At 37.7% G+C, this 27408-nt stretch overlaps 1 protein-coding gene across 1 annotated transcript; it reads left to right on the top strand.

Moving 5' to 3' along the window:
- Positions 1–7058: 7058 nt before the first annotated feature.
- Positions 7059–17369, top strand: NCBP2 (nuclear cap binding protein subunit 2). Its single transcript, XM_074187954.1, has one exon. The coding sequence runs from the start codon at positions 7142–7144 to the stop codon at positions 7610–7612; it is 471 nt and encodes a 156-aa protein (XP_074044055.1). The 5' UTR covers positions 7059–7141; the 3' UTR covers positions 7613–17369.
- Positions 17370–27408: the final 10039 nt, after the last annotated feature.

The following is a 27408-nucleotide window of genomic DNA, read 5'->3' as shown; positions in this document are numbered from 1 at the left end:
TTGTACTTTTTTCTTTTAAATTCACTTTTTAAAATTCCCTTGTGTATTTTCCTCTAGACAGATGCTTGGATCCTTACAGCATGGAAATCAGGAGGAAAAAAGTGGGCTTGGTTAGGAGAGGTGGCAATGGTGGCTATGGGTGGGACTAGGGTTCAAAATCTAGGAAGAGTCTCCAAATTATAGTTGGCAAACGTAAACCATGGCCCAGACACTCATTCAATTTAAGGAAACAGATGTGGGCTGCCTTCCCAGTGTGTGCTTTCCTCAGCCCTACCAGGAGCCAAAAGAAAGGAGATCAGCCAATTAATCAATAGTAATTGAGAACTGAGTACTATGCTAGTTAATAAAGCAATTGTATACAGAGTACATTATAAGAGGTACCAAGCTTCTGGCTTCAAGTCAATTGATAAAAACTCAGAAATGGAAAAATCTAGCTACATTCCTTCCTGTCATTTGTCTGAGAAATGGCATCTGGATCATCCCTGGAGGCTGTCATGAAGCATTACCTTCAGGAACACAGAAATGCATCTGAATTCTGAGAACACGGGAGTTGGCATTTTGGCCTGCCCAATATTACTTAATGCTGGGGATGAGGTGGGAGGTTGGGAGATAGGGCAACAATGTGTTTTCCAATCTTGGAAACCCTAGAAAATACTGGAGAGTAGAGCTATTCAGACAGTTACAGCCCCCCACATCCTTTTTTTGATATTTTATTTTTATTTTTCTAACTACATATCTTTCAACATTCATCCACCTGGCATATTCATGTTACACATTTTCCCACCTCTCCCCCATTTCCACCCCATCCCTCCCCAGCATTTAATAGTCCTGTAAAAGTTGTATTAAGTACACCCATGTTCAACATGCCCACACTTTAGTTATTTTGTGAATGAGGAATTAGGACCAAGGGAAAAGAAAGAAAACCATGAGATTGGAAGGAAAAACATAGAAGTTTTTAGCATAGTGAACATAGCATCCATTCATATTCTGTGGTTTTGTTGTTGTTGCTTTCCTCTGGATAAGAACTCTCCCAGGTTGTCTCTGAACTGCTGAGAGGAGCTGCATTACTCATAATCAATTCACAATGTTGTTGCTTGGTTCTGCTCCCTTTGCTCAGCATCATTTCATGTAATTCTTTCCAGTCTTCTCTATAGTGCAGTAATTCATGGTTTCTTATAGAACAATAGTACTACATAAAATTCATAAACCTTAACTTGTTTAGCCATTCCCCAACTGATGGGCATCCCCTCAATTGCCAATTCTTTGCCACTACAAAAAAGAGTTGCTACAAATATTTTGGAACATATAGAACCTTTCACATTATTTTATGATTTCTTGTGGGTATATATAGTATATAGGCCTATTTCCTAAAAACTGCTTTGGCTACATCCTATAAATTTTGATATGACATTTCATTATTGTCATTTTCTTGGATAAAATGGCTGATTATTTCTATGGTTTGTTGTTTGATCGACCCATCCTTTTAAATTAGGTTTTTTGTTTCCAATTAATTTTTGGTTTATCTTTCCATGGCCCTTTATTACATGTAAGTTTTATTGCATTATGATCTAAAAAGCATGCATTTATTATTTCTGCCTTTCTGTGTTTGATTGTAAGGTTTTTATGCCCTAGTATGTGGTCAATTTTGATATAGTTATGTACTACAGAGAAAAAGGTATATTCTTATCTATCCCTATTCAGTTTTCTCCAGATGTCTATCATATTTAAGTTTTCTAAGGTTTACTTCACCTTAACTTCCTTCTTTTTTATTTTGTGCTTAGATTTATCTAATTATGAGAGAGGGAGGTTGAAGTGTTCCACTATTATAGTTTTCCTGTCTATGTCTCCTTGGAATTCATTCAGCTTCTCTAAGAATTTGGATGCTATATCACTTGTGAATATATGTTTAGTAATGATATAACTTTATTGCCTATAGTGCCTTTTAAGAATGTATGGCTTCCCTACTTATCCCTTTTAATGATATCTATTTTTGCTTTTGTTTTGTCTGAGATCAGGATTACTATCCCTGATTTGTTCCCTTCTGCTGAAGCATAATATATTATGCTCCAGTCTTTTACCTTTACCCTGTATCTCTCTGCTTCAAATGTGTTTCTTGTAAACACGTTTTGTAAGATTCTGGTTTTTAATCTATTCTGCTATCTGCTTTCATTTATGGGAGAGTTCATCCTATTCACATTTACAGTTAAGATTACTAATTCTATGTTTTCCTTCCATTCTATCTTTCCCCATTTATATTTTTCTCTTTCCTTTCCTCCTCATCCATGTATTGCTCCCCTTTAACTTTTCTTTTAAATTTTGACTTTACTTTTACCTTTGTTTTCCCTTTTATCACTCCCTTCTTCCCCTTTCTTTCCATTTCCCTCCCTTCTTCTCCCCCCATCCTACTGTATGATAGGATAGATTTTTAAACCAATTGGGTGTGTATGTTATTCCCTCTGTGGACCAAATCTATTGAGTAGATTTACTCAGTGTTCACAACCTCCCTTTTTTTCTCCACTACCTGGTATTATTTATCCACTAATGCATAGCCATTTCCTAGTACAGTCCTTTTTATTGTCTTTATTGTTTTAACCCTGTTTTATACCTATAACCCTTTTGTCAAAATATGCTCCTTTTATCTTCTTGAAAGAAGTACCATTCTCAATGGTTGATTGCTAGATTGATTGATAAGCAGCATTATCCTAGCCACTAAGTACACTCCCCTCTTCTGTCCCATTAGAAAAAATGCTTCTTGGGGTGGCTAGGTGGCACAATGGATAGAGCACTGTCCCTGGAGTCAGGAGGACCTGAGTTCAATTTCAGCCTCAGACACTTAGTAATTACCTAGTTGTGTGGCCTTGAGCAAGCCACTTAATCCCACTGCCTTGCAAAAACCTAAAAAAAAAAAATAAGAAAGGAAAAATGCTTTTCAAGAGACAACTCCCAGATAGATTTTTCTTTTAACTATGCAAAAAGTTTTTTTTTTTTAAATTCATTTCTTTTCTACTGGGCTCTTGCAACTTGAGCTACTGCCTAAACCAAAAAAAAAAAAAATTGTAGTTGTCATCCAAGATAAAAGAATTTTTTCAGATGATATAATCAGAACTCTGAAATTATGTGAGGGGAGAGAAAAGGGGGGGGGAGAGGGAGAGGGAGAGGGAGAGGGAGAGGGAGAGGGAGAGAGAGAGGGAGAGGGAGAGAGAGAGAGAGAGAAGGATGTTAGTGAATAAAAATGCTCTTTTGCCTAAAAATCTTTATCTCAAGCAAAATTACATGAAACAAGGTTGGAGGGGGAGGCTAGTTGGTATAGTGGATCGAGCACCATGCCCCTGGAGTCAGGAGTACCTGAGTTCAAATCTGGCCTCAGACACTTAATAATTACCTAGCTGTGTGGCTTTGAGCAAGTCACTTAACCCCACTGCCTTGCAAAAAAAAAAAAACCTAAAAAAAAAAGGTTGGAAAGATAGACTGAGGCCAAATTGTGAAGGACTTTAAATGACATGATGAGAAATTTATATTTTATTTAGTGGCATTAAGGGAACCATTGAAAATTCTTGAGGAGGGAAGTGATATGGTTAAAACTGTGCTTTAGGTAAATCATTTTAGTAGCTACATAGATAATAGATTGGAGATGGAAGAAACTGCAAGCTGAGTGAGGCCATCTAGATAGTCCATGTGAGAGCGGTTCTTTCATCACTAGGTTGTTTTACATGCAAATAAAGAGAATTATTTTATATACTCTATCATCATTTTCCATTCATTGTCCCCACCCATGCCCTTTTAATTATTTTATTTCCTTCTTCCTCAGTCTCTTCTTCTTTTATCCTCTCCTCACCACACCCCTTTCCCCACTTACCACAATTTCTTGTTCAGTCAATCATGTCTAACTTTCTGTGACCCCATCTTTTGGTTTTCTTGGCAAAGATCCTGGAGTTGTTTGCCATTTCCTTCTCCAGCTCATTTTATAGATAAGGAAACTGAGGCAAACAAGGTTAAGTGCTTTGCCCAAGTGTTTGAGGTTACATTTGAACTCAGGAAGATGAGTCTTCCTAATTGTAAGCCCAGTGATCTAGGTACCTTGTTACCTAGCTGCCATTGAGCACAGCTATGTAAGTCTTAAATCATGATTCATTTTCTAAGTTCCCATTGCTCTAATTGAATTCCACTAATACTCCTAGAGGTTACAATATGAGCTGCCCCATGAGAGCTCTTAAGGGAAGATATGAGGTGGGTCAAGATAGTACTCTAGATTTCTAATCAGGCTTATTCTTTAGATTGATAAATCAGGTATCCATGTTCTGCACAAGAGTTGGACAGCTTACTCAATTCAGTCAGAATTAGTAGGAGATAACTATATGAAGATGATTTAAATACCCAAAAGGTATCAAGTGCTATAACCTATCCCTACAAAGGCTCTCAGGGGAATTATCTTGATAGGGGAGTAAAGTGGACCCAGAACCTAGGCCTTTGTGACTAGCCAGTCTTGTATAGTCACTGATTGGTTGTTCAGTGAGCCAATCACAAATACATTCAGGGAACAGAAATTGTGACTTTCCCAGAGTCACACAGTTACTATGTGACTGAGATTTGATTTGAATTCAGATCTTTCTAACATGAAGCCCAGTGTCCTAGCCACTGAGCTACCAGCTGCCTCTAGAGGTATTGAAAGTGTTGAGTTTCTCCCACCTATAACATTCTATGATCTGTTGAACCTCTCTCTCTCTGAGTTCTATTATTATTATAATCAATTTGTTGTTGTTCAGTTGTTTTCTTGGCAAAGATACAGGAGTGATTTGCCATTGCCTTCTCCAGTTCATTTTATAGATGAGGAAAATGAGGCAGACAGGGTCAAATAACCTAAAGCTAGGATTAAACCACTAGAAAATGAATGAGGTCAGGTTTGAACTCAGGAAGATGATTCTTCCTGCCTCTAGGCCAAGTACTATGCCACCTGCCTCTAGGCCAGGTACTGTGCCACTGCGCCCATTACAATCAATAATAGTCAAATAGAGTCTACTAAAAGAAATTGTTGGTATTATTGTTCCATATTAGTATATATTAAGACTAGTAAATCCCTCACTGTCTAGCCATAAAACAATTATTTACAAATTTATCTACCAGCTTCATCTTTTATTTCTTATAGTGGTTTTAAAAAGCAAAGAATAAGTATATTAATGAAAATATAGGGGCGGCTAGGTGGTGTAGTGGATAAAGCACTGGCCTTGGAGTCAGGAGTACCTGGGTTCAAATCTGGTCTCAGACACTTAATAATTACCTAGCTGTGTGGCCTTCGGCAAGCCACTTAACCCCATTTGCCTTGCGAAAACCTAAAAAAAAAACACACAAAAACACAAAAAAGAAAATATAAACATATTTTTCATTTGAGTTTGTTTCAAATTCCATCCTCAAAGAAATTTTCTGAGGATTAAGGATTTTTTTTGTTTGTTTCAAACCATGCAAATCTGCATTCTACTTTGTTCTGTCTAAGGCTGTAGACAAAGTTGTATATTCAGGCCTATGATCCACTTATAAGTTGTAAAATTTATCACTTCTAATTTCCACCCCACTTCTGCTCCTGTTCCATTTATTCCATTCTTCCTGTGTGCATCTTTCTAACCATGATTTCAACCCACATCTTTAGCTTTTTCTATTTTTCAAGATTGTATTAATAATAAATTATTATATATAACATATATTTATATGTAATATAGATGTATAAATATATAATATATTTATATGTAATAATTTTTAATAAAATTCTACAATTTTATTAAATTGCAAATTTGTGCTTTGGTTTTATGGCAAGAATTTCTTTTCTACCTGCCCATAATGTATTGTGAAATGTGTCTAGTCATAAATATTATTCTGGGGTCTGTTCATGACAGGCCCCCATATTTGGTGGCTCATTGCATTTACATTAATGAGAAACGATATACTGTTTGCCCTTTCCTCACAGACTATATCTATCTATGTACATATAGATAACTATAAATATATAAATATACAATTTTTAATAAAATTCTACAATTTTATTAAATTGTAAATTGGTGCTTTTGGCTTTATGGTAAGAATTTCTTTTGTGCCTGCCCATAATATATCCTGAAATGTGTCTGGTCATAAATATTATTCTGGGGTCTGTTTATGACAGGCCCCCATATTTGGTGGCTCATTGCATTTACATTAATGAGAAACAATCTACTGCTTGCCCTTTCCTCACACTATATGTGTGTATATATATATATATATATGTATATGCATATATAAATATATTTATATATGGCCTGTGGCAATCTTCTCACTGCTGTCTGGTCATTCTGACCCTGCACCTTCTTTCACGTTGTTCTCTTTTTTCTGAACTTCATCCTCAATCCATCAGCATCAGTAAAAATCCTCCTAATAATTCATTATTGATAATCACCCATAATTGCTTCCTAAGCAGGCGGGGGGCAAATGAAGTAACTGAAGTTTGGAGTCCGAATTAGAAGGCTGGACCCCTGTGATGAGGCGGGCTCGGCTCCCACTGCACTAAACTGAGCCTCAGTCTTAGAGGGTGAGAGCTCAGAGGGCTGGCACCGCCCAGAGGGCTGGCATCGCCCAGCTGACGGCGCCTCACCGGCCCGAACCTGAATGCTTCATGGAGGGGGGCGGAGCTGGAAGGGGCGGAGCCTACGTCCCCGGAAGAGGGCAATGATGCCGGACTTCCGGAATTTTCTTTTTGTTTTCTGTTTTTTTTTTTTAGGTTTTTGCACAGCAAGGTCATTATGAAGTGTCTGAGGCCGGATTTGTGACTCCAAGGGCTTTTTCGATAAAATCGCCCGTCCCGTTTGTGTCTGTTTGAAGTGTACATCTCATTATCTCACGGCAACGCCGCCGCCGGACACGACCGTCCCACAGCAGGGGCAGCGGGGATCGCGACTCCTTGGCTCCCCCCTGGAGGCGGCGCTTCCGGCCCGCAGTGCCCTGTGATTGGCCCCAGCGGGGAGACTTCCGGACCTGCCCGGATGTCCGCTACCCCGTTGTAGAGCGCCTCACCCCGCTCGGCTCTTCGCCGCCGCCGGTCCCTCCGCCGCCGCCGCCGCCGCCGCCGCCCCGGCCCGGGAGCCCTTGGCCCGCCTCGCCCCGCCGCCCCGCCGCCGCCACCATGTCGGGGGGCCTCCTGAGCGCTCTGCAGAGCGACTCGTACGTGGAGCTGGGCTGGTACCGCGACCAGCACTTCCGCGGCAAGATGGACGACCAGGAGAAGCTGCTGAAGAAGAGCTCGACGCTGTACGTGGGCAACCTGTCCTTCTACACCACGGAGGAGCAGATCTACGAGCTCTTCAGCAAGAGCGGCGACATCAAGAAGATCGTCATGGGCCTGGACAAGGTGAAGAAGACGGCCTGCGGCTTCTGCTTCGTGGAGTACTACTGCCGCGCCGACGCCGAGAACGCCATGCGCTACATCAACGGCACCCGGCTGGACGACCGCATCATCCGCACGGACTGGGACGCGGGCTTCCGCGAGGGCCGCCAGTACGGCCGGGGCCGCTCGGGCGGCCAGGTGCGGGACGAGTACCGCCAGGACTACGACGCGGGCAGAGGCGGCTACGGCAAGATCGTGCAGAACCAGTGAGGGCCGCCGGGGCGCCGCGCCGGCCTTAGGGGGTCCCCCCTGCTGAACCGGCCTTAGGGGGTCCCGGCTGAACCGGCCTTATAGGGGGTCCCCCGGCTGAGCTGCTCTTATAGGGGATCCCCCGGCTGAACTGCCCTTATGGGGGGTCCCCCGGCTGAACTGCTCTTATAGGGGATCCCCCGGCTGAACCGGCCTTATAGGGGGTCCCCCGGCTGAACCGGCCTTATAGGGGGTCCCCCGGCTGAACTGCCCTTATAGGGGGATCCCCCCCTGGCTGAACGTTCTTAGGGGATCGAGACCCCCCCCCGCGATGAACAATTGTTGGGGAATCTCGAGACCCCCCCCTCCCGGATGAACAGTTCTTAGGGCACGGAAAGTGAGAAAAGCGACTTTGTGCCGGGGGTCTGGCAAGCTTGAACACCACCCAGGAGCCGCAGTTAACGCAGCAGATCTGTATTGTTTACTAACCCGTTTTTTCTTTAAACAGAACTAGAAATCTTATGTTTTACTGTTCATCGTTCAAGACAATGGAGGGATTATTTCTATGATAATATAAATAACAGTTCTTTTAACTGCTCTGGAGTAGGACCATTTTTATTTCTAAGCTTTTTGAACAAGTTTCTTGTTTTCCTAGGTGATTTTTCTCCCACAAATACAAACACTAATGCCTCAATTCAATGATTTGACTTAAAACTGGGAGAGAGCCCTCTCTAATTGGATGATCCAGAAAGGTATTTGTTAATGAGGATGTTTGTAATTAAGGATGGGTTCTTTAAGCTGGTCCAAAGACTATTACCCTAATGTTAACTTCCTAAGAAAGGAAGAATAAAGGATTTGTTATGGGACGTTCCTAATTAGAATTGGAATTGGGGAGGATTATTCATGAGGTTGTTTTAACTGAAAAGTCTTAAAAGTTTTTATTTTGCCAGAATCTTAAGGGAGTGGGAGGGGTTTGCAATAAAACCTGGAAATCTAGGAAAATAAGACAATCTTCTGTGACATCTCAAATAAACTTGACACTGGGAATGTCCGTTTCCGGGTCAAGTAGGACACACCCACCTGATCCAGTCCCCCCCTCTGGATTGCTCTAAAGTGACAGAGGTTGAGTTGTGAACCTGAAATCTTGACTGAGCTACCGGAGTTGGGGAGGCTGTTTGCTACAACTTTAAATTGAGCATTGGGAAGGACAGGTTTGAGCTCATTGCCTTAACTATAGAAAATAAGGGTTTTGGAAAAACTGACTCAGTGCCCTTTGATTTCATAAATCCTGGGCGATTTACAGATTATCGAGATAACGAATTATCAATTTGGAAAAATCAAGAAGGGCTAAAGCTGGTGATAAGTAACTGTGAACCTCTCTTTTTTTTTCAGTAGTCTGTAGCTCAGGATAATTGGGAATGAAAACCCTTTAGTGTTTTCTTTTGGATGTTTAATAAAAATGATTAGTTAAGTGTTAAACTGATGTTTCAATTGTGTGTTTTCCTTACTCCTAAATTGTACACGGGGTGGTTTGATTTAAATCACACTCAAGTCTCAAACCTCTGCCTATCTATCCCCTTCCCTCTTGCTTATTATTAAGCGTTCAGAGGGTTAGATAATAAACAAGAGCCTAGAAGGGAAAAAAAGTTAAATATCTGAGGTCAGGAAAGGGAAAAGCAGAAAGCATGGAATACAGTAGTTCAAAAAAGGTTAGATTTAGAGCCTTGAATAACTTGCTCAGGAAACCTAAATCTCTTTTAGGAGAAAAATATTAGATATGGTGTAAATCTAAGCATTCCTGATTTTAATTTTTTTAATTTTTTTATTTAATATTCTCATTTTGTACAAATGTTTTTTATACATTAATAAAATATTCTTGTTTAAGAGTAAATGAAATACCCTCCCCCCCATAAATATAGACTCGCTTGAGGGATAAAGGGGAGAGAAAAAATTTAAAAAAATAATAGTAATAATTGTAGATATGGCCAGGTGGCGCATTACTGATTAAAAAGACTAGACTGGAGACTTTGTAATACAAACAGGAATAAAAAGAAAAAGGTAAATGCCGATGAGCAATCAGAAAAGTCAGAGGTTGAAGTGTTGATATTCTGATAGGGGAAAGTGAGAATGGGAAAATTGTATCTTTAAGAAGTGTAAAGTTTATTAAGGATGTCTGATAAGGTGGGTGATTGTCCTTTCTTAAAGAAAATTTGACCACCTAGGAGGTGAATACTGGGAAGTGTAAGTTAATTGGATTTAAATGAGGGGGGTCAGGGTGTATGTAAAGATACTAGCCTCACTTTTTCAATGTTACCTAGTCAAAAAAAAAACAGGGCAACTTCAGGGTTTCTCTGTGGTTTAATTTGGTAGAAAAGAAATAAAGGAACAAATAGTCTTTTTTGCATAATTAAGAAAAAATATCTGGGAGGGGAAGAACTTTCTAACCAAAACAGAAATAATTGCTATTTATTCACTTTGAACCAAAACTATAGCCAAGTGGGGCTTGGTCTGAAACCTATTGGCCAATCCTCAAGAGCCAGAGTGATTTGCGGCCCTGTTAACCAGATTTGTTACCCTGACTTTGGATAGAGTACAGGCTGGTAAGGGAAGAAAAGAAAGGTTTAAATTCAATTCACTTGCATCTCTTTCCTATTGTCTTCTAAAACAAAGTTCAAACAGCCTCTGAATGGTAGGAGCAGCCCTACTGCTGCTAAGTTGGGCTGTCCTAGAAGTTAAAAACGAAGTAAGAATATAATAGCAATTTACCGAGAAAAGGAGTAGGGGACCAGACATCACTTAAACCTCACTTAAACACTTTGATCTATAGTGGTCAAAAGTTTTCTGTAAAAGAAGTGATAAAGGGATTATTTATAAGAAAAATAATTTCAGAGAAAGGATTCACGAACTAAGATTTAAAAGGAAAGAAAAAGAGGAAGCATCTAAATTTGGGTAAGGGAAAGAGAAGAGACCAGACATTGGAAGCTGTTATCAATCTTAGACCTTTGGCACTATTCCAAGCCTTTCTTCTATGTAAAGAGGACAAATAGCAAAGAGAAAAAAGTATGAGAGAATAGGATGAGTAAAAGTGAATGGGATGAACTTTACCATAAAATAGAAGAGGATTGAATAGATTAGAAAACAGAATCCAGCAAAATGAAATACTTGAAACAGGTACACAGACTTAAAATTAGTGGTGGAAACCTATTCTTCAGCTGAACTCGAGAAAAGCAGAGTAACAATCTCAAAACAATCATAATGGCAAAAATAGATGAATAAAATAGATAAGGAAACATTTGGCCAAAAGATACTATAGACAATCTCACTGGTTAATATGGGTACACTAAAGGGCATAATATCAAAATATTTAAAAATTTAATTGAGTTAAAGGGGGAAATAGATTTTAAAAGTGGGGAATATCAAAATATTTAAGTTTGAAAAGTAATATCTATCTGGCACTTACTGAATGAGAACAGAAAGGAGTGTGTGAAAGTATGTAATTTTTTCCCTTATCTATTCCATTGATCAATTAATCTTATTTTCTTTAACCAACACTAAAGGGTTTTGATGATTGATGCTCTTTATATTGTAGTTTGAGGTCTGGTCTTCACTCTTTAAATTATTTCCTTGGAAATAGATCATTTTGTTTCTCCAAAGAAACAGTTTTGAGGATTTTTGTTATTTTTCTAGTTTTTTAAGTATCCCTTTGGTAGTTTGATTGGTATAAAACTTAATTTGTCAATTAATTTAGGTAATATTGTCATCATTTTATGCCCCTGGTTCTGCTGCAAGTACTGAATCTTCCTCCAGTTTTTTAAAGTTATTGCTTATTTAAGTAGTATATTGTATTTTAATTTATTTTGTCATTGAATATGCTTAGGATCAATTGATATATTTAACTGAATTATTGAATTGACTTTCAGGCACTTTCTTTAACTTAAATTTCTTTTGAAATTTTTAATATTCAGGTTTTTTGAGTTTCAGATTCTCCCTTCGGCCTTTTCTCAATCTATCATGCATATGCAGTCGTACAAAATACATTTTTATATTTTAGCCATGTTACCAAAAAAAAGGCAAGAAAAATAAAGCAAAAAATATTCTCCAATCTGCACTTAGTTCTTTCTCTGATGGTGGATAGCATTTTTCATCCTCAGTCCTTTTGAGTTATTCCGGTTCATTGCATTGTTCAGAGTAGCTAAGACTTTCACAATTTTGATCATCCTTTCAATGTTGCTATTACTTTGTACAATATTCTGGTTCTCCTCACTTCATTTGGTATCAGTTCTAACCAGTTCTAAAGGAATGTCTTCTCAATTTCATTCTTTATAAAATAATAGTATTCTGTCAATCATATGCCATAACTTTTTCAGCCATTCCCTAATTGATGGGCCTCCCCTCCATTTCCAATTCCTTGCATTACAAAAAGAACTGCTACATATAAGTAGATAATTTTCTACGTATAAGTTCTTTCCCTTTTTTTTCCCCTACATATAAGTTCTTTCCCTTTTTTCAAATCTCTGAAATATAGACTATTGCTGGGTCAAAGTGTGTAGTTCCAAATTGCTCTCCAAAGTGGTTGGACCAGTTCATAATTCCACAGTGCTTAGTGTCCCTGCTTTTCCATATCCCTTCCACCATTTGTCATTTTCCTCTTCTGTCATGTTAACTGATCTAATTCATACAAAGTGGTACCTGAGAGTTGTTTTAATAATTCTAAAATTATTAGAGCTTTTTTAAAATATGACTTGATGACTTTGATTTTTTTGTTCTGAAAACTAACTGGCATCTTATTCTTAATCTTTTGTATTTTTAATCTGCAGGAGTCTTAGAGACTATTTTCCCAAACACATGGATGCCTCAGAAAGTAAAGCCCTAGATTGCTCCCAATTTGTTTCATAATATTATATAACTAATAAGAACATTAATATTTGGAACTTTTTAATCCAAGATGTGATCAAAAGAATTTATCGTCATTTGATATGTATGGAGAGAACAGAAGCAGAATAGCTAGATTACTTTGCTAAATCTCTGGCAGGTAAAAGTAAAACATAAGACTTTTAAGTCACGCTTAATGAAATTATAGTACAAATATTGCTTTGATTTTTTAATCATGCTTCCACTTCTGGAGAGAATTGACTTTTGCAAAACTATGCCACAAAAATACAGGCTCAATCTAAGAAATCTATGAAAACATTCTGAGTTGCAGAATATATAAACTGCTCAGCACCAGAATCCCTGGAACAAACTGGTTCCATCTCAGTTCAAGTGATTTTCAAGATTAGCCAAAGCTGTGAGAGAGGTTCAGAACCCATCCGCTAACCAATGATATCAATTGCTATTAATCATAGTGCACTCAGACTCGGCTGTTCTCTGAAAGAGGTAAAATGTAATTCTTAGGAAATACCCCATATTTGGAAAGGCAATGGAAATAAAATAACTGCCCAGGTATTTTTATTTTTTTTTAGTTGTTTTTTTTTTTTTTTTTTGCAAGGCAATGGGGTTAAGTGGCTTGCCCAAAGCCACACAGCTAGTTAATTTTTAAGTGTCTGAGGGCGGATTTGAGCTCAGGTACTCCTGAGTCCAGGGCCTGTGCTCTATCCACTATGCCACCTAGCCACTCCAGCAGGTATTTTTATTCTATGAAAGATCTTTTCACTTTTTCAAACTTATCTTTGAAGCCTTTTTTAGCTGATTATGAAATGAACAATTCTTATCCACTTCCAATGCAATGTGTTCTCACTACAACCAATTTCTCGGAGCTACTTTTTCCCTCTAGCATCAGAAAGAATTCTTTTCGTTGTTATTTGCCTGACAACAATATTGTTTATTATACAGAGAACTATACTACCCTAGACACAAATTTCCACATCTGTTCTGGGGAAGGAATAGTCTGATCAAAACACTGGCCTAGGCTGCTAAAATTCTAAAAGTACTCCTAATTGTTGTCTCTTTTTCTTCCCATTGATGGTCCTAGAAATTTTCTTACTAATAACTGTTCAGTCGTCCTGATATCCTTGAAGTAATAGCCAACAGATGGGATGACATTAAGTGCTCTTGAAACAAGATTAGACTGTTTTGACCTCTCCAGTTGGGGCACTGGTGAGGACTAATAATGTCTGCTAACCTGAATCATTCTTCTATGTTTCTCTAATGACTGGCATCCCACAGCCAGCACAGCTCTAGAAGACATATATACTGAGTGCATGAAAAACTTACAAATTCATCTTCTAAACCACTGCTAGAGAGAGAGAGAGAGAGAGCACAATACCATAAATAGGAGTGTTTATGGCATCAATGAATCACTCAAGTTTGCATCCTGGGAGTACAAGTCCCAGTTGTGTAATCATAGGCAAATCGTTTAACTCCTCCTAGTCTCCTCATAGAGTAACTGTGAGGAGAGTACTCTGTAAAAATGTGTTGTTATTCATTCCCTATTTCCCCCCTGAAACTTTTATGTGGAAAAGAAATATATTCCTTTAAGGCAAGGACTTTTTCTTTTCTGTCTTTGCATTCTAGATATATAGTACCTTGTGCTCTGGAATAGGACCTTGCACATAGTATGCATTTTCATAATATTTTGTGACTAATAATAAGGGTATTATTGGCACTTTTAAATCTAAGGCTTATGATCAAAGACCAGTAAATACTTAAAGAATGTTAATGTTCAATAACTATTGAGTTGAATAGCGTACCATCTTCCCTTCCCTGAATCCCTCTAGCATTCTTTTTTAAAAATTGTTTTGATTACTTTTGTTTTCATCACAATCATTTCCAAATAGACTATTCTTGAACCTTCCATGATAACAAAATAAAACGAACAAATCCACCTAACCCATCGACTACAGCTGATCATTCCATGCCCACAGGTCCCCCACTTCAACAATGAAAGGAGATATTGATTTTCCAGCCACAAGATTGATCATTTTAATTATACAGTTCTGTTTTATTGCTCTTTAAACTATTATTGTCATTGTGTATATTGTTTTGTTTGCTCTTTTTACTTCAACCTTCATCAGTTAATACAAATCTTCCCTGTTTTTAAAAAAAAAACCAAATTTAAATAGTTTTACAACTTCCAAGCAGGAAAAAAAAATAGATATGTTAGCTATTATTAGCTATTAGATACATTTTGTGTATGTATATTTTAGTTTGTGTATATGCATTATAGTGTTTCTTTTTATTTTAAGATAGATATATAGATTAGACAGATATTTCTTATTAGGACAAGCCTCCGAATGTAACAACGTGTTGGTATTGGTGATAGTTTCTAACCCTAACCCTAACCCAACCCCAACCCTAACCCTAACTCTAACCCTGACCCTAACCCTAACCAAAAAACTTAACTACTGCTTCTTAGCTGGTAACTCACTTTTGTAAAGGGAGAGCTAGTTACTCGTTCAACTAGTCTCAAAGGAATGATTTATCCTTAATTCCAGAGAACATTGGTAAAAATAAACTTGCCTGAAGCACCTACTTCTGAGGGAATTTTTGATGAAAACCAGCTTTCTCATGACAGATTTGTCAAGGGAAATCTGGAGTCTCATTTTGCTGTACTTTAGAAAGTTTATAAACTAAATAATCCCTAAGATTCTCTCTCAATTGGTCTAAAGCACCCTGCCAGGTAAGAATTCTGGCAGTTTGACACCGAGTGAGATGAGTAGAACCAGAAAAACACTGTACACCCTAACAGCAACATGGGGGTGATGACCAACCTTGAAGGACTTGCTCATTCCATCAGTGCAACAATTGGGAACAATTTTGGGCTGTCTGCAAAGGAGAGTGCCAGCTGTATCCAGATAAGGAGCTGTGGAGTTTGAACAAAGTTCAGGGACTATTCTCTTTAATTTTGAAAAAAAACATATCTTATTATCTGATCTCTAAGTATATGATTTCTCTCTCATCACACCCAATTTGGATCAAGGTACAACATGGAAACTAAGTAAAGACTGACAGATTGCTTTCTGTAGGGGAGTAGAGGGAGGGAAGTAAGATTGGGGGGAAAATTGTAAAACTCAAATAATATAATAAAAATTAATTTAAAAAGAATTCTGGCAGTTTAGAAGGTCTTTTCCCTTTTTTTCATAGTTTTGAGTCCTTCTTCCCCTCTTTGTTATTATAATTCCTAATTACACATAAGGAAGCAAACAACTTGGAACAGTTAAAATCATTCCTTTATTCTAGTCTATTGTAACCCTGCCTACCTGTTCATCCTTTCTGATGTTTCTTCTCATCTTCTAAGGACAGATTTATCTATTTACTACTCTGAAAAGTCAGTTTTTCTTAACCTATTTGATCCCAAATCAGGTAATGCATGTTATATTATGTTGCAAATTAAGCACACAGAAAGCTGCTTTCTGTTTGAAAAGAGAAAAATCTAGAAAATAGAAAGGAAGAGGAATTAAGAGAAGAAGAAAAGGAAAAGGAGACCCAAAAGAGAAATCAGAAATGAGGAATGAATAGAGAAAATGTGAAAGAGGTATTCCAAAGAGACCTAATGATATTTGTCCTTCATTTTAGAAGAAGACCATGATGTCAAGGGAGGTGATTCCATGACATGTATGTGAATTGGAGTTGAGTGAGTGCTATTATGCTAAGTCGCCAATCTCTGGAACCATCTGGATCCAGCGGTCTGATATGTATTAGGATGCCTGGAGATGGCCCTGGATGCAAGACGATGAAGGTCACACAACTAATTAGCATCAAGTGTCTGAGAGGCCAGATTTAAACTCCCATTCTCCTTACTCCAAGGCCAGTGCTCTATCCACTATGCCACCTATCTGCCCCCAAAAGAGACTTATCACTCAGTCATAAGGGTATAAAAATTAAAGCTATCAAAAAAAATTAAAGTGCTATTCCTCTCTGCTACCTTGGATTACATTAATATCACTAAACTTTGCATGTATTATATCTAATACTAGAACAATATGCACATGCAGTTTGTGTTTGCATAAATCTTTGCTTTTCTGCTTTACAACATCAGTCAAAATTCTATTTCTACTATAAAGGCCCTTGGCCAGAATACATATTTCTCTGATAACTTTAGTTTTTAATGGTGCCAAAACCCCTATGCCAAATACAATTCAAAAATAAAGTTGCTGCCTTTCATCTTGAATTATTTTTTCAAATTCAGTTGCCCTCTTGACTAAGTAATCTAGATAAATGTAGAAGCTCCCACTTAATAAATTAACCTTTGTTTGAAGTTTATAAGAGGATTAATCTAATAACTAACAGATATCACATGCACATTTTCCATTTTCTGCTACATTAGTTGTACTTAAGAATGCCGGGAAGAGTTGAACAAGGTTCCAATGAATTTGCTAAGGTTATTTATTGCAACTTGAAGCAACTAGATTTAAGGGAGTATATTTTTCTCTTCATCACTGCCATCCAAGTCTTCTCATTCTGGGCAATTATGGTGCTTACCCTAAAAATCTTTCACTTACCCTATAAGTCTACTGAAAACACTGTAGGTCTCCAAATCCTGCAATATTTCCTAGAAACCTCTCTAATACTATAGTTCTCTACAAGTTATTTCTTACTCTTCCTAGAAGGCAGGACCACACCTTTTCCTTATTCTGTTATGTTGTTTTATATTTGAAAATATGTTGCAGTTATATGCCCAACATAATTCATATTTCAGGAATAGCCTGGACAAGATTATTATTAATAATAATGGCATTTGGGGGGGGGCAGCTAGGTGGTACAGTGGATAGAGCACTGGCCCTGGAGTCAGGAGTACCTGAGTTCAAATCTGGCCTCAGACACTTAATAATTACCTAGCTGTGTGGCCTTGGGCAAGCCACTTAACCCCATTTGCCTTGCAAAATTCTTTAAAAAAATAAAATAATAATGGCATTTAGCACTTTTTTGGTTAACTATTAAAACTATTAAATTACTATTAAAATAATTCAGTAAACATTTATTAATCACTGACTGCAAATCACAGTATTAGATTCTAGGAAAGATAAGCTTAGCTAAAACAGAGTCTTTGTCCTCACAGAGTAGTATAATAACAAACTCAGGTAACTATAATATAAAAACATTAATTATTAAAGAATAACAAAAATACTAAGATTTAAAAACAGCTCATCATCTTCCTTCCCTCAATTGTCATTTATAACTGGAATCTAGCAAATATCTTTGAACTCCCCTTTACAGTATTATATATTATTTTTCTAGGATGATTTGATAATAAAAACACCTCCTTCACAGAACCAGGAGACAACCTAGAAATATATCTAATGTTGTGCCCTACTCTATTAAAAATTATCAATGACTTGATATCAGAGTTTATGGCATTTTTAAATGACAGGAAAATGGGAGGAATAGGTGATCTATTAACAGAATCAGGATTAAAAAAGGTTTCAATAAGTGCTAATGATATTTTTAAACCTAATAAGGTAGAATTTTTAAAAAATAATAAAATTTAACACTTGGATTCAAAATTTTCAGAAAGTACAATATATGTATGGGAGGCAAATGACCCAGATAATTGTGTAGAAAAGATCCTGGAAATGTATTAAGTAGAAAGAGAACTAGATTCAAAGTCAGAGAATTTGGATTCTAATTCTGGGTTTGCTATTTGTGTGGCCTAACCTCCTTTGTATCTCAGTTAACTCATCAAATTAAATAAGAATTGGAACTGATTCTAGTCTATAAGTCTATGCATCAGAAATAAAAAAACAAATTTTGGTTTAATATATGGCAAAAATTTCTAACAATTAGAGCTATCCAACACAGACTGCCCCAAAAGATGGTAAAAGACCTCCCCTTATTGGAGGTCTTCAGGCAAATATTGACTAGCCATATGTAATATGTCATTCATATACATACACACACACACACATATACACACACACACACACACACACACACACACATCTCTCTCCATAAACATACATATACATAGGTTTATGGGAAGAGAGAGGGGATATTCTTATTCTTGTTGGACTAAATATACTAATAGAGATCACTTTGAACTCTAAATTCTGGAATTATCTACTGTCCTGGAGCAATAGAAATGATGGTATCAAAATACCTAGGAGTGACAGTATCCAAGACATCACCTAGCTCTTTTAGTCTGTTTTCTCTTTTATCTGTCAGTCAGTCAATCAGGTAGGCAAAGAATGAATGACAAAAATCAGAATCTCTAAAAGATCCATGAGGTTTCTTTATGATACTTTAGCATGTACTATGTGGAACTGTTATTTAACTGTTTAACCATTCTGTAAAGAGGAAAGATAAAATAAATACAGGAAATAATTTGAGAAATATAAGTTTGAGACAGAGTGCACAAAACATTTGAGAAAAATTTCACTTTAAGTTTGGAGAATATGAGAGTTTCTTGGATGAGGCAGAAGCTGAAGGAAGATTTCCAAAGCAAAGAACATTAGCTTGGGAGTCAGATTTGCATTCAGGTCCTGGTTCTGCCACCATTTAATTTTGTAGATTTATGTATTTATGTATTTATGTGTTTATTTGTTTATTTGTTTATTAGGTTTTTTGCAAGGCAAACGGGGTTAAGTGGTTTGCCCAAGACCACACAGCTAGGTAATTGTCTGAGATCAGATTTGAACCCAGGTACTCCTGACTCCAGGGCTGGTGCTTTATCCACTACGCCACCTAGTTTTGTAGATTTAAATATATCACTCCATCTTACTCATCTGAAATTTCTTTATCAGTAAAGTTAAGGGGGTTATAGTATCATAGACTTAGAAGTGGAAGGCCACTATTTTGCAAATAAGGAAATTAAGGCACATAGGGGCTAAACAGCAGAACTAGAATTTGAGACCAGGATTTGTGATTCCAAATCCAATCACTGGAAAACCAGATGAGTTCTGTAGTCCCTTTCACCTTTTTTCTGTTCCATTCATTCTCCCATTTTTCTAGGTGATGCAATGGATTTAGCACTGGTCTAGATTCAGACCAGGAGTTTGAATTTGGTCTCATACACTTGCCACTTAATAGCTGTGTGACCTTGGGCAAGTCACTTAACCCTGATTGTCCCTCATTCAGGGCCATCTCCAATCATACAGATTCATATCTGGTCACTGGACCCAGATGGGCCCTAGAGGAGAAAGTGAGTCTAGTAACTTTGTACAGTGCCCCCCACCCCCCACACTCAAAAGATCCAATTCATGTGCTTGTCATGGCATCAACCCCTGATGTCTTGGTCATCTTCAAAAATGAGGGACAAACATTATTCTACTTATCTATAAAACAGGGATAATTATATGTGTATAATCTGCTTCATGGGGCTATTGTTAGGAAAATACTTTAAAAGCCTCTTAAGTACCATAAAATGCAAATTATTATGGTAATCATTCCAGTAACCATTATCATCATACAGTTATCCACCACCAGGGGGAAATAGAGACTCATGATCAAGATAATAGGTAGCTGACTAAAAATGACATTATCCATTCATTTTGACTGAAGATCTGGGAGATGATGGTCCACCTCTATTTCTCTACTCTGATACATGTCCCTCTTTCCCCCTCCCCCTCAAAATAAAAAGCTTGTGTTATGTAATGTGGGCTCAAATCAATAGAAGGATGAATTAATGGAATGAATTTCTAACTCAAGTTTAGTTTTCATTTGGAGATTTCCCCAGGAACTACCTGGATAAGATATTATTTAACTGTGTAGATTTAAAAATTGAGGATAACCTCTATTATAATGATAAAGTAAGAGGTACCCTGGATAGAGTGATACCCTGAAAAAGGGTGCTCTTAGTATTATTTTTGTCTCTATGGTGTCTCACAGGGCAGCCAAGTGGCATGGTGGATAGAGCACTGACCTTGGAGTCAGATTGGAGATGGCCCTGAATGACGGGCGATCAGGGTTAAGTGACTTGCCCACGGTCACACAGTAAGTGGCAAGTGTCTGAGGCCAAATTTGAACCCTGTCCTGAATCCAGACCAGTGCTATATCAAATCCAGCCTCAGACACTAGACTCTTACTACCTATGTGACCTTGGGCAAGTCACTTAACCCCTGTTGCTTCACTTCCAGGGTCATCTCCAATACTCCGGATTCATATCTGGCCACTGGACCCAGATGATTCTAGAGGGAAAAGTGAAGCTGGTGACTTAATACAGTATCCCTCATTCAAATTCAATTCAGGTGCTTGTCATGGCATCACCTCCTTGATGTCGTGGTCTTCTTCGAAAATGAAAGATAAACATTATTATTATTATTATTATTATTATTATTATGTTGTCTTACTATGTAAGTTTAAAAAAAAATCACCTAGGGCAGCTAGGTGGCACAGTGGATAAAGCACTGGCCCTGGAGTCAGAAGTACCTGGGTTCAAATCTGGTCTCAGACACTTAATAATTACCTAGCTATGTGGCCTTGGGCAAGCCACTTAACCCCATTTGCCTTGCAAAAAAAACCCCTAAAAAAATAAAAAACTCACCTAGCTCATTTGACCTCAGTGTCCTCCTGTCAGTCAGCAAATTAATCAATAACAGTTTAGCAACTTTTATGAGACAAGGGTGCTGAGGTAGGACTAGCACCTTTGGTGAGAGGACTTACAGAACCTTTTTCAGGTTTGCACACCCACCATGACTATCTTCAACCAACTTCCCACCTGTGGTTCCACCATTTGCAGTGACCACACCCTGATGAAACCTTCTTGGCAGACTGGCTAAACTAGGTTGAGGGTAACTAATAGGCCTCAAAGCTCAAACCTCAGTGAGTTAAGGGGATGTGCAGTATATGAAGACTCCCTGATGGGATGGGTAGATGAGAACAATTTGTTCCAATAATCATGAAGGTGACTGAAACAAGTACTCTGGAGTGCTTAGAGCTTGGTCAGACATGAAGGACACTAAGGTCATCCTCTGCATTCCAGGCCATCACCAGTTGTCCTGACTATTGTCTTACTGTTGGATTTTGATGACTCAGGAAGAAAGAATTAGACTGATCTTTGCACAACTCTCTCTTATTTAGTCTAATTCACTCACAAGACACTACCCTGTGATGTCATTGGTCCTATTTGAAAAACAAAGGAGGAAGAAAAGAACTAGGGTTTAGAAATAAACTTAGATAGGTGGCGGCTAGGTGGCGCAGTGGATAAAGCACCGGCCCTGGAGTCAGGAGTACCTGGGTTCAAATCTGGTCTCAGACACTTAATAATTACCTAGCTGTGTGGCCTTGGGCAAGCCACTTAACCCCATTTGCCTTGCAAAAAAACAAAAAACAAAACAAAAAAAAAGAAATGAACTGGATAATGTTAGGGTACAAAAGTATAAATCATTGCCCCAATTCTGAAGGACCTTATTCTCTGTCCAGGAGATTAGAAACAAATAGAGAAGAACTAAATCTTAAACTGGGAATATGAGATATAAGTCCAAAAAAAAAATTCAGAGAAGGAGATCTAAGTACTGGGGTGGTAAACAAAAGACTTAGGAAACAAGATGGAGCCAATTTGTGTCTTGTGAGATGTGAAAGAAAAACAAAAGGGAATTCTTAGTAGAAGAAAGATTGAGCAAAGGCACATAGACATCAAAAAAAGTATGGTTTGTTCTGAGAATAATGAAAAGGCTGGAAGAAAGGATGTGTTTTGACCAATAATGAGAAAAAAATTTTGGATAGTGTAGAGATGCAGTACAAAGGACCTTAAAAATTAGAGGATTATGGAATTATAGATTTAATAATGGGGGCAGCTAGGTGGCACAGTGGATAGAGCACCAGCACCAGAGTTCAACTCTGACCTCAGACAGTTAATAATTGCCTAGCTGTGTGATCTTGAGTAAGTCACTTAACCCCATTGCCTTAAATAAAAAAAAAATATAGATTTAATAACAGCAGAAGAAGCTCACATTTTAGCCTTTTGAGGTTTTGCAAAATATTTTATGTGCATTTTATCCTATTTGATTAAGAGTTGGAAGGGACTGTTGAGATTATCTTGCTCAATACCCTCACTTTATAGATAAGGTTTAACTGGGGCCCAGAATGATCTTGCCAAACTTGCCCAAGATTACACAAGCATTTAAGAGCAGCACCAGGATGCCAGGTGAAGTCTTTGAATTCAACAGTCTTTCTGCTTCCATGCTGAGGAATTGGAACCTGCTATGGTAGTCAGCAGTGAGCAGTGAGTAGATTCTTCAGCAGGGGGACTGATAGGATGAAAGGAGTGTTTTATTTATTTATTTTTTAAAAACAATTTTGCTTTTCAATTTTCAAGCATTTTTTCCTCCCTAATGGAAGAAGAAAGAAGGTGGGGGGAAGAGAAGGAAGGAAGGGAAGAACAAACTAAAGAAAGGAAGGAAAGAAAGGAAGGAAGAAAACAAGGGAAGGAAGGAGGAAATGAAAGAAGGAAGAGAAATACAGAACCCTTTTATTATGCAAACATAGTCAAGCAAAACAAATCCCTATGTTGGCCCAATCCAAAAATGCATTTCTTATTCTACATCTATATGTGTGTGTGTGTGTGTGTGTGTGTGTGTGTGTGTGTGTGCGTGTGTGTGCATGTGTGTGTACTTTCTTTGTATCTCTCCCAGAAACCAGAACACCATTTTGCATATAGTAGCTGCTTGATATCAGGCTTATTGAATTGACCTGAAATGAACTAACTCGAGAGAGACTGGAAATAGCATCTAAGCTGGGTTACTGTAATCCAATAAGGACTTGACCTTGGGTGGTAGGAATAAAAAAAAAATACATCTTCCTTAATAGTAATAATAGCTTACATTTACATAATGCTTTACATACACCATCTCAGTTGATCTTCATATCCTCCTTGTGAGGTAGATAGTCTCAGTATCATTATCTCAGGTTTATAAAAAAGGACAGCCTCAGCAGAGCCAGGACTCAAATTAACAACTTCTGATTCCAAATTCAGTTCTCATAATCACAGAAGCTTAAAGTCAGGAGTGACCTTATCTAGTCCAACTCATACCCAGACAAAAACCCCTTCTTCAACATAACTAAATGTTCTACTAGACTTTACTTGGAATGAGGGTTTGTGCCTTCTTAGGTAGCCCCTTTCACTTTTAGAAAGCTTTAATTATTACAAAGTTTTTCCTTTATTGTTCAGTTGCTTTTTGTCATCTCTGATTCTTTGTGTCCCCATTGGGGTTTTCTTGGCAAAGATAATGAAGTGGTTTGCCATTTCCTTCTCTAACTCATTTTGCAGATGAGGAAACTGGCTTCCCTTGGGTCACAGAGCTAGTATGTATATGAGGTCAGATTTGAACTTGGAAGGTGAGTCTTCTTGACTCAAGGCCCAGCACTCTTATCTACTTTGCTTCTAGCTAGCCCAGTTTTTCCTTACCTTAAGCCTAAATCTGTTTACAACTCCCATATATTGCTTCTAGTTCTTAATCTCATTGCACCATGCAAAGAAGTCTAACCTATCTTTCACATGATAGGATTTCATATGCTTGAATCATGTCCTTCCACCAAACTTCTCCTATCCCTCCTCCTCCAAGTCTTCTTCAGGCTAAATATCCCATTTTCTTCAACTGATGCTTTTATAGCCTTTATTCAAAGTCATCAATCATCCTGATCAATATCCTTTGGGTTCTTTCCAGATAATCGGTGTCCTTCCTACAATCCTTTTCCCATTATATCACATGGCTTTCTCCATCATGGTAACAGTAGCTTCATGAGACCATTCTTTGTCAAGGTCTTTGACCTCCCTACCAGAAATATGCACATGAAGTACAACTTTAATTTTCTTTTAGACAGTAACAGTGCTTATTCACTGATATATTTATTATAGAATTCTGACCTCAATTTGAAATTTGTGCAATAATCAAGGAGCTAGGCAAAAATAATGGAGTAGAGCATGAAGAATCCAGTTCTCTATTTCAGTTTTTAAAAAGCTTCATGAAATAAAACTGCTCTGTGGTTTCAGACCAATATCTGATTTTCAATGGAAAAGTTTATTTGCAACACTCAAATAATGCCCTTTATGCTTTTTAATTTTAAAAGACAGAAGGCACAAGGTTTTCTGCCATACAAAGTGACAAACTTATTACCTACATCTAAAATAGACTTAAATTGAATTTTAGAACTCACCACCAAGACTATTGTACATTAATTTTTAAACTATGACTGCTCTTCTAATGTTGAATAATGCCTGACCTTTAATTCACTTTCTATAAGGTGCTAACCAGGGAATGTTTGTCTTGCCTGTATTTTGCTGACTAAGGATCTAGACATCATTCCAAATACCATTTGTTTTTTGAGTCAAAATCAAATGCATGGCAGCAGTATTAACATAATACAGGACATGATTGTGCCATGACACATTAAGGGTCCTGTCCTTTGGATAGATAGAAAGGTGGTAGCTCATATTCTGAGATGCTTTCATTTTTCTGCCAGTGACTCTGATTTCGTTGCATAACATGCCCTTTTTATTTTAAGTTTTACATAATACATCTTTGAGGAAAACACTGGAATTACCTTAAATTCACAAATACTGGACCGCATTTCTCACAAGATAAAATGTTTAACTTTATTATCTTTATAGTGCCACTAGAAGGAGCTGTTCCTTTATTTAAAAAAAAAAAAACAAAAAACAACCAAAAAACACTGCTTTCCTGAGTTTGAATCTGGCCTCAGACACTCACTGGCTATATGACCCTGGACAAGTCACTTAGACCTCTTTGCCTCAGTTTCCTCTTGTGTTAAATTGAAATAATAATGGCACCTTCCTCCTGAGGTTGTTTTGTGGAATTCTCATTTGATCCTCACAACAACCCTGTGAGGGAAATATTATTATTATCCCCACAGGGATGTGAACCTCTCTATAGGTATGTATATGCCCTCTATAAAACATATACATGTCACCTCCTCTTGTTATCATTTAAAGTTCAATAATATCTCCATTGATACTCAAGAAAAATGGGTATCAGGAAAGTCTCTAAAATATTGAGCAGATACCATATGAAGGAAGTCTATGAGGTGGTCAAGAATCATATAGGATGGGGCAGCTAGGTGACACAGTGGCTAGATCACTGGCCCTGGAGTCAGGAGGATCTGAGTTCAAATCCAACCTCAGACTTAATTGCCTAGCTGTATGATCTTGGACAAATCACATCGCCTTGCAAAAAGTTAAAAAAAAAGAAAGAAAGAAAGAAAAAGAATCATAGAATAAGAAGATAGCTCTGGTCTACATCAGTGAAGGAAATAGCCACACCAATGAGATCATGGATCCACTGAAGGATTAGAGAGTAATTTTCCTATGCTTTGATTTAATAATAAAGTCATATCTTTGAGTAGAAAAGTAAAAATAAAGCCTATATATTCTGATGAGTTGATCTTGTTTCCAGAAGCTCTGGAGTTTCAGACTGTCTGGCCAGGTCCTACTTTGTACTAGGATTACTGGAAAGGACCTCAGAGGCTGAATCCAACCTTATCATTTTACAGGTACTACAGGAGTACCTGAGTCCTGGGAAGGTTCAGTGACCTTCACAAGTTCACACAGGAAGGTATTCCTCCCTACTGTCTATAGTCTAGACAAATTATCTGCTCACCATCCCTTGCTCCCGTCCTGTCTTCCAGATCAGAGCCTTTGTTTACCTTGCAGCCCATGCCAGAAATCGATTCCTTCTTTATCTGCCGAAGTTTTCCCCAACATTATTTCTTTAAGATTCAGCTTACATAGTTCTTTGTTCTGTCCAGGTTAGAATTCTCTTCCTCCTCAGGTTTTAAATGGGGGCCTAGCTTTTTTGAATAATTCTTCATTTCAGTTTATCACAATTATCTGTGGACTTTTCATTTAACTCCATTTAATTTCACGGTCCTTAAGAATGGGACCCATGTTATGCCTATCTATCTTTGTGTCTCTAGTGAGGAGCATAAAACCTTGCCCAGAGTAGGTGATTAAATATTTGTTGAATAGACTGTGGGTGTTGAATGCAAATAAAGTTGTAATTTAAATAATCTAAAGTGCTGAATATGACCAAAATATACGCTGATTGAGTCTTAATAACTAACTAATTTCTCAACAGAGGAAAGCATAGTCCAAGCCTGACAGCAGGCCAAGGGACCTCACACAAAAAGAATTATAAATGACAGCATATGTTACTACAGAAAGAATCTTGTTAGGGCCTCAGAGGTTTGTCCAGGCTTTATTTAAACATTTAAGAGAAGGGACAAAATGATGCTTGTTCAAACATGATGATATAGGCTAAATAGTTGCTACAAATACCACAAAGGGTAGAGGACATAAGGGGAATACCTTGAAGATAGAAATAAGGTTATGCTAATGACCAAAATATAACATACAAATTAAATAGTTTAAAAAGTTAAATTTATATATAGAAAATATGCTGGAGCAGCAAATCAATTAGTAACATGGAACATGATACCTTCTATTTGTCTAAAATGGATCAGTCCTTTCCTGGTAGTGCAGTTAGACACTGAAGAAGAGAAGGCTGAGTAACTTTTAGCCTAGGAGGTGATCGGGTAGAGAGAGTATTATTGTTGCAGATTTCTCCTAGGCAGAATAAATACCAATGCCAATGCCAAAAAGAATAAGAATAACAATAATGACTCAAAGTCCAACTTCTAGACCAGTAACAGGAAAGAGAAGACTGAGAAGGAGATAATGACAAAGTTCAGGAGCGCCAAACATGGTGAAATCAAAAGGACTTCCAGAGGTGATAGCTTCATGAATTCAGCTAACAATATGTAGACAAAATGCATAAAGCAAAAGTCTGAGTCATGTGGCCCTATTTATAGAAACAAAAGACTTTATAATGATAATTTAAGATCAGGTCACTGCCAGCAGAAATGACAAAAAGTTTTCTTTAAAGACTCTTGGCTTAGTTATCACTGCAGATTATAAGAATGAAGGGGAA

Source organism: Macrotis lagotis, chromosome 5 (assembly GCF_037893015.1).
Source record: "Macrotis lagotis isolate mMagLag1 chromosome 5, bilby.v1.9.chrom.fasta, whole genome shotgun sequence".
Classification (NCBI taxonomy): Eukaryota; Metazoa; Chordata; class Mammalia; order Peramelemorphia; family Peramelidae; genus Macrotis; species Macrotis lagotis.
Note: the sequence above shows the minus strand (reverse complement) of the source record. Positions and strands in the feature narration are given on the sequence as shown.

Coding starts and splice junctions, on each gene's coding strand:
- NCBP2 (XM_074187954.1), top strand. CDS start 7,142: ATGTCGGGGGGCCTCCTGAGCGCTCTGCAGAGCGACTCGTACGTGGAG.